The 12428-nt window shown below is 42.9% G+C and overlaps 1 protein-coding gene across 1 annotated transcript in view; it reads right to left on the reverse strand.

The window, feature by feature from the left end:
- The window catches only part of URB1 (URB1 ribosome biogenesis 1 homolog (S. cerevisiae)), an 81885-nt gene that overhangs the window by 18458 nt on the left and 50999 nt on the right, over nucleotides 1-12428 (reverse strand). Inside the window, exons 26-30 of the mRNA XM_008068455.2 lie at nucleotides 12077-12270; nucleotides 10942-11052; nucleotides 10700-10763; nucleotides 8023-8194; nucleotides 7003-7105 (exon numbers count right to left, since the gene is read on the reverse strand). Of these exons, the coding sequence (XP_008066646.1) occupies nucleotides 7003-7105; nucleotides 8023-8194; nucleotides 10700-10763; nucleotides 10942-11052; nucleotides 12077-12270 (644 nt within the window). The remainder of the gene's footprint in view (nucleotides 1-7002; nucleotides 7106-8022; nucleotides 8195-10699; nucleotides 10764-10941; nucleotides 11053-12076; nucleotides 12271-12428) is intronic.

The raw sequence follows: 12428 nt of genomic DNA on the forward strand, positions 1-12428 counted from the left end.
CAGAAAAAAACAAACAACTCCATTATAAAATGGGCAAAAGATATGAACAGATACTTCTCAAAGGAAGACATCTGAGCAGCCAACAGACACATGAAAAAAATGTTCAACCTCACTAATCATCAGGGAGATGCAAAATCAAAACCACAGTGAGATACCACCTAACTCCAGTCAGAATGGCAATTATCAATAACTCAAAAAATAACAGTTGCTGGAGAGGGTGTGGCGAAAAGGGAACACTTCTACACTGTTGGTGGGAGTGCAAACTAGTACAACCTCTGTGGAAAACAGTATGGCGATTCCTAAAAGCTCTAAATATTGACCTCCCATATGACCCTGCAATCCCCCTACTGGGAATATACCTTGAAGAACTCAAATCACTCTATAAAAAAGATACCTGCACACGTATGTTTATCGCGGCATTGTTCACAATAGCAAAAACATGGAATCAACTATGCTGTCCATCAAAAGAGGACTGGATTAAAAAAACGTGGTACATATACATGGTGGAATACTACGCAGCCATAAAAAAGAACAAAATTATGAATTTTGCAGCAACCTGGATGGAACTAGAGTCTATAATACTGAGTGATCTCTCACAGAAACAAAGATCTGAGTATCACATGTTTTCACTCATAGTGGACCTTGAACATCCAATGTAATACTAAGAAAATGACTGACAGTGGTGGGAAACTATGGGGGTGGGAGGGGAAGGGAGATGGGATTAACGGTAGTAAATATCTGTCTGGGGATGGGGAGATACCTCTTATCAACAAGGGTGCCTGAACGGAGCATATTTGTAGACCTAACCCTTAACTATACCCCACAATATCATTAAAAAAAAACTGATTAAAATAAAAAAAAGAAAGAAAAGAAGAATAAGAAACAATAGAGTCTAACAACTGTTTACATAGCATTTCCATTGTATTATGTATTATAAGTAATCTAGAAATAAAAGTATACAGGAAGATGTAAAAAATAAATAAATAAATAAATAAATAAATAAAAAATAAAAATGTGTCCGGACATGGTGGTGTGAGCCTGTAGTCCCAGCTACTCAGGAGGCTGAAGTGGAAGGACTGTCTGAGCCCAGAAGGTCCAGCCTGTGGCAAGTCGTAATGGACTCCTGCCATCATATGCTGCACTCCAGCCTGGACAACAGAGTGAGACCCCAACTCAAAAAACAAAACAAAAAACCAGAACCTTAAGAGCAGCCATATAATATACGGAAGAATGAAGATAAGAATGGTAGATTTTTCATTAGAAACAATCTAATCCAGAAACCAGAGGAGCAATATCTTTGAAGTACTGTAAGAAAAAAAACCTGTCGACCTTGATTTTTATACTCCACCAAAATCTTTCAAAAGTTAACTTTTCAATGTGGTACATATACATGATGGAATATTATACAGCCACAAAGAAGGACAAAATAATGGACTTTGCAGCAAATTGGATGGAGTTGGAGACCATCATACTCAGTGATCTACCACAGAAACAAAGAACTGAAAACCACATGTTCTCATTCATAAGTGGGACCTGAACACCAATCACAATGGCACGAGGGAGGGATTGGCAGTCACAGGACACTGCCAGGGGAAGGAGGATGGGGAGGGCACATAACAACACAAAGGGTACCTGGTCCTAAACCAGGGGAAGTGAGCACCAGTTGGAGGCCCAAACTTCACCTACATGTAGATCACTTAAGTACCGAATTCTGACTTGTGCCCCACATCTCTATAATAAAGTTATAAAAAAAAAAAAAAAGAGTTAAGACTTTTTCAGACACAAAAAAGCTAAAAGAATTGGTCACCAGCAGACCTGAACTATAAAAATTCTTAAAGGAAATATTTCAAGCAAAAGGAAAATGATCCCAGATAGAATCTGGATCCACACAAGGAATGGAGAGAACCAGATATGGTAACTATATGGCAACTATGAACAGTGACAACCTGAAGCCAAAATAACAACACTCTGTGGGGTTTACTGCATACTCAAGTGTAATATATGATAAGAGATACACAGAAGCCAGAAGGGGAGAAATGGATCTCCTCTGTGGTAGGGTTCTTATACTATCTGTGAAATGACATCATTTCACTTCAAGGTCAATGGTCATAAATTGATGTATGCTATAAACCCTGAAGCAGCTGATAAACACAAGCGCACACACAGACACACAATTGTAGCTAAAAGTTAACAAAAAAGATAAAACTGAGTCAAATCACTAATCACATTAAACTCTAATTAAATGGCAAAAATGATCAAATTAGATAAAAAGCGGAACCTAAGCAAACGCTGTCTTCAAGAAATTCACCTTGAACGTCAAGATAGGGATTAAAAGTGAAAGGACAAAAAGAGGATAGTCAGATGGCTCCTGGGCTTCAACAGCTTAGGAATATTTTCTAATTTTCTCATTTCTAACAAGTAACTATTTTTGATGAGAGAAGGAAAGAAACCCAAAAGCTCTCAAAGCAACAAACTGTGGATAATAATATATTGTTTTAGAAAGATGAAATGTGTTTAAAAGACACCTACATACCTACATAACAAATAAACGTAAATGGGATACATCTGGGAAAAAGTAGAGTCTAAACATTTAACATGACACTCACTAAAAGCAGCTAGTACTCAACTGGCCAGGGTATATTTAGTAATCACTGACATTTTAAGACAAATGGATATCCCATGTGTCCATGAAGAAAAGTTAATTTCATGTTTTGTGTTCATCTCTGCTACTCTGTGAAGTCTTGGCTTTGCAACACTCATGAAAAAGAGTTGAAAACATAATAGATCACTTAAAAACGAGTTATAAATGCCATTCTGTGTTCAAGAACCTCATGAACAGTAATTTGGTCATCTGATAAGAGATCTTTGGATTCACACGGCTTAACCAAGACAATTATCAAAGATTAAAACAAAAAGTGCCCAGAGCTGGCATGGTGGCTTTGTAGTCCCAGCTACTTGGGAGGCTGAGGCAGGAGGATCCCTTGAGTCCAGGAGTTTTACAGTGAGCCATAATCTCGCTTCTACATTCCAGTCTGGGTGACCCCAACTCTTTAAAAAAAAGTCCCAGTTTTAGTGGGCTTTAGTAGCGATGTAACTGTGCTGTTGGTGCATCCGAAATCTTCTTCCAGCCTCTTCTTCCACAATATCCCACAGAGGCATGCTACTGAGTAGGGCTCACCCCAATGAGAAGAGGCAGTGGGACCTGGGCTCCCGTTGCCTGGTGACAAGGCTCAGACAACTGCAAACAGACCTTCCTGTTCTGGCTGCTTTGTGGCACGTGTGAACTATGAGTTGAAGATTTCAGCCTCGTTCTGCTGAGGACAAGAGTTTGCCATGGAAAAAACATTTGTCACTGCCATTGCTAACAGCCGTGGTTGGCCCTGTTTCTTGGCCAAGGACTCAAAGAAGGGAAGCAGTAAGGTTAAGAAAATAGGTTCCCATTTTCAGCAACAGATTGAAAATGGAGCAGTGAGACTGTAGTTCCTCTGATAACTGGCAGTCACACATAAAACCCCAATTTAGGACTTCTAGAAGTTAAGTAATATCTGGACCTGGGTGCCACTGCAGGAACTAAAAACAAAGTGTTGAGACCTTCTGCTACACTCAGCACAGCTGAATCTCACAGATACAATGCAGGATAAATGAAGCTTGACAGAGAAGAACATTATGTGTAACACCATTGACACAGAGTTCAAATATCAGACTTGGGCCCCTCCTGGGAGGGAAGGGGCTTGAGGAGCTGCCCATTACATTCTACTACTTGATCTGGCTAGTAGTCTCACCAGAACTCAAGCCATGTACATACCATGTGTGTACTTTTCTATATGTGATACTTTTTAGTATCATTTTATTGCTAGGAATTTTCTTCTCCTAATGAACTGGTGTGCTTGCTTTTGGTAGTCAATGAAATTTTAAAAATCAGGCCTCTATTCTTTGCTTGGAATGACAAGTAGCCCAGAGCAACATCTAAAAAACCTACTTTTGAAGGGATTTTTTTTGGGGGGATACATCTATCTTCCTCTCCACTATTATGCTTTCTGAAATGTTCTACTTTAATGTGAATTTTTAGTGTAATCAATATTTTAAGCTATTCCAAATCCTTTTCAAGATTACGACAGACATGCTCTGAAAATTTTTCTGCCTGTATTAAACCAACGAAACTTAAATAGGCTGTATTCAGAGATTTAACGGTAAGGAAATTGGTATCTGGTACATTTCCCTAACTTGAAAGACTCTTTACTAGTCACTACTCTTCATAAAAGGCCACCCAAACCCTGATCCCCCACCAAGAAAAAACAAAAACAGTAGTCAATATTTTGTGAAAAACAATGTTCTTATTTTACTATTAAATATTTTTCAAGTCTTTGCCCTTTGTCTCCTAAAATCTCCATTGCAAGACAGAGGAACAGACAATATATTGCTAAAATTCACTCAAGTTATAATGTCCCACAACCTTGCATTTTTAGACTGGGGACAATTTATTTTCATGTTTGATGAGAAACAGACTGAACCCTCACCGCCAAGGCACAAGGGAAATCAGAAAAGCATCCTGACTCCAGACTGCCTCAGCCAACCCGCTGCTTAATCGTCACCAAGGTAATGAAGACATCCATTTGCTGTCACACCATTTGTATGCGATGCCCCCTGCTTTCTTGCAAATAAAATCCAGCTTCAGCAACAGAGCACAGTGCTCAACAAGTGAGCTACAGCAAACACAAAGGGCTACTGATGGAAAACAGCTCTCTGAAAGGCCCTCTTTGATCATTTTTAAAGGGATAAAAAAGGGTAGTGATAGAGGATCAACCAACCTATTTATAAATAGGAAGATTTGTATATAAGAAGAAATGTTCAAGTTTACAAAGGGGGACTACAGGACAAATCGTGGAACACAGTCTCTCTAATGCCCCTAAATTTACACAGTAGAAAGGACCTTGGGAGCTCCTTAGTGATCACGCTAGCTGTGAGCGCAAAAGCAAAACACAAGCCTCCACTTCCCCCACTGGTATCTCACAGGCCTTTAAAAGCAAGCTGGGCCTAGAAGAACATGCAAGGAACTGGTGACATATGTTCCCTCTAGAACAAGCAAACTATGGGCAGGGGTCGAGTGGGCAGGGGATGATCACTGCAGACCGCGCAGCACCTCTTGAACTATAAACTGGGACTGTACTATCCATAGTTAAAATTTAACTATGTCAGACTTCTAACTCTGGGAAGATAAGTACACAGACCTTTCTCTATTTTTTCTATTAAGTACAACTAAAACACTATATATAAAACAAACATAGGATGCTTTTAAAAGGAAGAAATAAAGCAGACTAGCTAGGGGCCTGGGATCTCGAGATGAAGGAACAAGGCTGTGAGTTTCCAGGTTTGCCTTCTTGCCTCAAGTGTCCTAGACTTAGAGCCAAGGAAGCCAGCAAACTAGAAATATCAACAGATACACACGCAAAAACACCCCAACAAAAGCCTGCTCTCTCTAGAAAAAGCAATGGAAAAGGGGCTAGCAAGACAGGAGACTTTTTGACAATAATGACTCTACGTCAGACAAATAGTTCACTGTACCACTGCTGGCAAAGATGGAGTGGGGAGCCCAGACTTTCCACCCCTGCCAGGCTGTGAGGAGGAGCCTCCAACCCCCTGTTTGGGTGGCATCAGAGATGGCAAAGTAGGAAGGCAAAACTTTCCTCCCTCCTGGGCAGTAAGAATACACTACTCCTGCTCCCTATTGGGATGTCAGAGGAAGTCTAGCAGAGAGCAGGGCCTTTCATCACTGTCCAGCGAACAGTTGGGACTCCCACCCATGCCCAGAGGTTGTGAGGAGGAAAGATGGCCTTTTCAACACATGGGGCTGGAACAATTGGGCATTAATAGGCAAAAAAATACGGACCTGGACCTAAACCTCAGACTTCATACAAAAACTAACTCAAAATGGAATATGGATTTAAATGTAAATCACAAAATATAAACATAAACAAAATTCCTCAGGATTTAGGGACTGACAAAGAGTTCTTAGACACCAAAAGCATGATCCACAAAAGGAAAAACTGATAAACTGAACTACATCAAAATTAAAACTTTTCCTCTGTGAAAGATATTGCTAGGAGAATGAAAAGATAAGCTACAGATGGTTAGAATATTTGCAAACCACAAATCCTTCTAAGAACTAGTATCTAGACTACATAAAGAAACCTCAAAACTCAATAGTAAAAAACAAACAATCCTATTAGAAAATGGGCAAAAGATATGAACAAACATTTCACCAAAGAGGATATGCAGACAGCAAATAAGTCACAGGATGTTCATCATCATTAGCCATTAGAAAAAGGCAAGTTCAAGCCACAGCAAGCTATCACTCCACACTGTCAGAATGGCGCAGGCCCACAGACTTGACCAGCCCAGGAAGATCAATCTCAGTGTTTCTTGATGTATTTCTTTTCCCCCCCCCCCCCCCACCTTCAACCACAAAGACCACCCTCAGGCTAATACATGAGGAAAATACACTATCCGAGATATACTTGAACCAGAAAAAACACCCTTGGGCAACCCCTTCAGGTCCCCTCCCACTGTGGGAGCTTTTCTGTTCTCTTAATAAATCCTGCTTTCTCAAAATAAAATATAAAAAAATAAAAAAATAAAAAGCCAACCCCAGCAGACTCCAACCCACTCTCAGGGATAAATCTCTCATTTCTCTTGGTATTTGACCACCGTCTAGTAAAAACTCAGGAAATTCTCATTATGAATTAGGAAAACATCAAGGACAAAAGGATACTCCTAGATTTTAAAATTACAAATTTTTATAAAAGATCATTATATGTTCAAAACACTGTGATTTGACCAAAAATCACTGTAATGAAAAGGTGAGAAGATGGCTGAGGATCCTTGAAGAATTATTTTCAAGGTTCACATCCTCATCTGGTAATTATGGGAATAATTACCATAATCGACGTGACCTGAGGAGCCACACACAGCAGGCCCATCCTCAGGGGAGAAGGTTGCAGTTACCTGGCCTGGTCAATTCACTGAAGAGTTGAAGGAGAAAGCAGGGGTCATATAGGCCGTCAAGATCCACCATGCTCTTGTCTCTGAATATTGGCTCCTGTGTGTCCTAAAACAGCCCAAACCAACAAAACTGCAATTCAACCTAACGAATATAATACGCGTTGAGTATCCCTCATCCAAAATGCTTGCAACCATCAGTGTTTCAGATTGCAGACATTGGAATGTTTGCATATACATAATGAAATTATCTTGGGGATGGGGCTGAAGTTGAAACATGAAATTCATGTTTCATATACATATCTTACAAATAGCCTAAAGATAATTTTTTTTTTTTGAGTTAGAGTCTCAATCTGTTGCCCAGGCTGGAGTGCAGTGGCATGCTCACAGCTACTCCAGTGTTAACATATTGGGCTCAGGCAATCCTTTGGACTCAGGTGATCCTTCCGCCTCAGCCTTCCAAGTAGCCGAAACTACAGGTGCACGCTACCACGCCCAGCTAGTTGTTTTATATATTGTAGAAACGAGGTCTTGCCAAGTTGCCCAGGCTGTTCTCAAACCCATGGGCTCAGGCAATTCCCTCACATTGGTCTCCCAAAGTGCTGGGATTACAAGTTTGAGCCACCACATCGGTGTTACTATTTCTTGTAGGCACTCAAAAAGCTTTGGATTTTGGAACATTTCAGGTTTTCGCATCTGAGATGTTCAACCTGTACCCTGCAACTATTTACCCACTGCTGCCAGAGTTTACATTAAAACAACATTGGTTCTGTTAAACAGCAGTGTTTGCACATGAAATGGTACAATCTTTGGTATCTGCCTCAAAATAAGACTGCTTTGGGGGAGGTGAACAAATGCTGATGACTGTTGAAGTTGGGTCTTAGCCTGTGACGGTCCAGTCTCTGAGGCTTTGTATATGACAGGAATAATACTTAATAAAAAGTTAACAAACAACAATAAGAAAGTGAAGCTGAGAGTGGACACGGCGTCCTTGGAGGGGAAGGGGCAGAACAGCACCAGACGCACCTCAGGGGGTAGCAGCCTCCGCTTCTGAGGGAAGTGCAAGATGGTATGCATCATTCGGTCCCGATCCAGCAGGCGGAGGATGTCCCCGACACTCGGCTGCTGCCACAGCGACTTGCCCAGGCTCCGACACGTTTTGTGATGCTCCACGGCCGCCGGGCCCCACAGCAGCACCCTAGGGTCGGAGAGGGGAAAACACACTGGTCACAGGGTCCCCCCAGGAACAGAATTAATAATGATGATGATGATAACAACCACGACAGGTGGCAGTTGTCAAGCTGCTAGTTCACGCCAGGTGCTGCTCTGGGCATGGCATGTTCTATCAGTCCCCATCACAGCCTATGAAGCAAGTAAGGTTGACAATGATGATGACAGAAGCCAGTGTCCACCCTGAGCTTACAGTGTACAGGCCCTACCATGAGCTCTCTATGTACATCACTTTACTCAACCTGTACAACAGTCACACAAGGTAGGTACTACCCTTGTCCCCGCTGCTCAGCCAGCCTTCCCCAGAGGTTATGAAATAGGGCTAGGACTCAAACTCGGGGAGTCTGGCTCAAGACTGGTAGACGGCAGCAGCAGAATCCCAACCTCTCCCTGACCATGCACAGCCACAAGCAGGCCAGTCTGCCCACATGAGCCTTCAGCAGAGCCCACCACGTGTACACCATGTGCAACCTTCATGCCAACCACAACCCCCACAGCAGCTGCCAGAGGCCCACCTCTCACTCCCCTCCCTTCCCTCTCACCCCCATCTACCACACCATCGCTTCCAAGATGCTTCCCAAAAGCCCAGTTCTGATGTAGATCACTTCTCTAACGTCTCCTTGATGGATAAAAATGGAAATACTTCAACCTGGGCTTATGCTCTTCCCAATCCACCCATCTAGGCTTCCCAACCCACTTCCCTCACATACATCCCATGATCCAGATAAGCCGACCTACGCACCATTCCCCGAAATGTCCTTACGTTCCTGCCCCCCAAATATCATGCATGCTGTTCCTTCCACCTGGTGCCCCAGGCTCCTCTGCTAACCTCACTTCAATTAATCTACCTACCACCTTCAATTGCCAGCCCTGACACAAAGCTTAGCTGCTCCGAGCAGACACAGTCTTATTCCTGTGCTCCTCTAACAGCTGGTTTACACCATGGGGCACATGTCAGCTGTCATTTTTTCAAGGGTTAAATCTTGATAGTCTGACACCCTCAGTAGATGGGAAAACTGTGTCTTATTCCATTCTTCTCCAGGTGCTCAAGGAACATCTACTGAATTAAATACTTCGAAATAAAATTCTGCTAAATACAGACTCATTTCTATACAAGTAAACAATAGTTATTAATATTAAAAAAGGAAAGAATCATCCTGTCAGAGAGTGTTTACTGCAAACCCTGTTTCCGGAAAGCAGGTAGACACAGAGTACTAGATGCTGCCATCAGACTCACCACCCGCTTGTGGGAGGACTGACACTATGTGCCCAGAGTTCGAGTGCAGGCCTGCTCCCTCATCTAAGGATGGACATCATGCAGGGGCTGAAGAAATGCCTGCGCTGCTTTGTACACAAAGCCTGTGGGTTCCACCACCTTGATTCACTCGTCTCCTGGGAGCTGAACCAGGTCCTTTCATAGCCAACCGACCCACGTACCCACCGGGCACCCTCATATGACTTCTTTGATCTGAGGTGGAGTATATTCTGATGCAGAAATACAGAGTCAGAATGACTCTTCACTGTGATAAACCCTGCCTCCAATGTCCTCTCTTCTCTCCCTCACGCAAGCAGGAACCGTTCTCCAGAAGGAATACAACTGATACAACACAAACTCTAGAGCAATTACAGTGAGGCCAGAGCATGAGAGCAAGGAAAGGAGGACATCTACATATGACCTGGTCACTTGTAAGAGAAAGTGTTTCTATTTTTTTTTTGGGGGGGGGTCAAGGTTGGGGGCTGGCTTCTGAGCAAATGTAGCTTTTATCTTCCGGGAACAAAAGTAGTTTTCTCTTCCTGAACACCTCTCCTGAACTATTTTTCTTGGCCCAGCCAGTTTAATTCCTGTCTGCTCCTCATATATGTACTGAGCAGACGTTAGGCTGCTAGTCTCAAGTGGCAAGGAGAAAGGAAGAATCCAGGGCATCAAAGAGGATCTAATAATCCTTTCTATTAAGGGCATATTTGATCAAAGTCCTGCTTAGCACTGGCACATGCAGAGATGGGGCAGGACCCACAGGGAAAGGCATCATGCCCAGACCCTCAGGATCAAAGCTATGCTGGCCAACAAGGCTGGTGAGCAGCCTGTGGGAACCCAGGAAAGACAGTCACAACCACACACACACACACAGAAACGTGCATACACACACAAGAACGAGTAGATTATTTTCTGTCCAGTCAGCCCTCTTCATACTTCTTCAGAATTGCCCTTAGAATAAGTCATTCCATCTAATGTAAGGCATTAGGAGAAAGACTTTCAGAAAATTTTTTCTGAAAAAGAAACCTGCGTGTTGTCATGGTGGCCCCCCTGACCACAAGCAGAATCCTATGATGTAAGCGAGGGGAGTTCTGTCCACCTCTCCCTGAGAATCAAAACCAACAAGAGAGCATCTCAAGTCTGGAGCTCCCTATGTGGAGACAGACCTGCAGTCATGGGCCATGGGCCAGTACCTGGTTCACTTCCCCCAACACTCACCTGAAGTTGATGAGGCTGAGCTTGTTCTGCTCATACTCTCGAAGCAAAAGTAAAATCTTCTGGTCTGGAAGGAAAATGAGGATCAGTTTAAAAAGCTGAGCCCCTTACACACACTCCAGGATACACCACCCAGTTCTCACAGCTCCTCCCTGCTCACACCGTCAGTCCTCTCTCCCCCTGCTTATGCCCTCAGTCCTTGTCCTCTCTCCCCCGCTTACACCTCCCAGCCCTCACACACTCACCCAAGACGCTGAGAGTGGCGCTGTAGGCCCCGAGAAGCACTGCAAAGTGGCTGTTCTCACAGACAGAGGGGCACATCTTCACCACTGTCGACATCAGGTCCACCAGCACTTCTGGAAGAAAAACAAACTGAAATGCCCAGCTCTGCAGGGAACGTACACACACTGAATACAAGCAGAGGAGAAAGTGTTCCAGAGAACATTTAAATGCTTGAAATATCCTCCTTTGACTACTGATGTTTAGACTGCTATCTAATCCCTTCCCCATTAAAAAAAATTAACATGTCCTCACAATCACCTGTCTTCCTAGGTCTCTGGCAGGGCTAGATATCCTGCTTATTCCCTGTCCCAAATTTAAGCCACCGAAGATTTTAAAACCCAAGTATGTTTTCCTTATAATTAGCCTACCTAAGTCTCTACTGTTTCTACTCTTGCCTGAATAGAAGAGTGAGGCCCTTTTGCTATTCCTACTACCCACACCAGTAATTTAGTTAATGGCAGTCTTCAATTTAGCAGTTTACTACTGACCAACTTTGTGGTGATTCTAATAGCCTTGGGGTGTTAATTCTGTAAATACTGTGGCTTCAAGAGGGCAGGAACCTTCAGACCAGTCTCTGAGACCTCCCACAGCTTACACCACACTCCGGATTCATAGGCACTAAAGTGAACACTTGCTGAGTTAAGGGACGGAGCCTAAACCTGGGCTTTAGAAGAGTTCCCTAGCAGTGAGCCATCAACAGGCAAGGTCTAGCTCTTTCCCCTTGATAAAAGTTTCAGTCTTCCCATGAAAAAACGTAATGCAACTAATCAATTTTCTCAGGTCACACACCCACACTTTTTTTCCCACACTTCTTAACTTCTCAACTCCTAGATTCTAATATCAGCCTGTAATACCACAGTAAGATCTCAAACATGATTTCTGTAAGCCAGACAAGGTCTTAAAAACAGGTCTGCATTTGCTGTTTGACTTAAGTCAGAGAAAATGTTTCTTGTCCTTGGATTTGACAGAAATAAAACATTCATATACTATTTTGGTAATGTTTCCTCAGCTGTGAGAGCCTGTGGGAGATGGGCCTTGGAGCATAGCAAGTTTAAGGAAATCTGGGTCTGAAACAGGAGGCAGGGGATGAGGGGTCACCTTTCACTTGACTGTCCAGGCTTTCCTCCTCTTCAGACTTCAGGAGAGTTGGCAAAAATAGAGAGTGCTGGGTGAGCATCATATGGACTACTGGGAGCTGCGTGAGCTTCGTGCGCACGGAGCTTTCTGGGTGATACAGGAGCTGTATGGCAGTGTGAAGGGTCTTTAAAAATGTGTGGTCCTGGTACCGAAATCTAGAAGGCAAGAGAGTCAGAGGGAAAAGAGTTTTGTTAAAGGGACATTTTATTTCACAGGAAACAATAAAGTTTTTCTCAGCACTTTATTTTTTCTATGTGTTGTATTATGAACATTTTCTTTCTTTCTTTTTTTTTTTTTGAGTTGGAGTCTCACT

The sequence above is a fragment of the Carlito syrichta genome, unplaced genomic scaffold (assembly GCF_000164805.1).
Source record: "Carlito syrichta isolate Samal-C Ts95f unplaced genomic scaffold, Tarsius_syrichta-2.0.1 Scaffold310961, whole genome shotgun sequence".
NCBI lineage: Eukaryota > Metazoa > Chordata > Mammalia > Primates > Tarsiidae > Carlito > Carlito syrichta.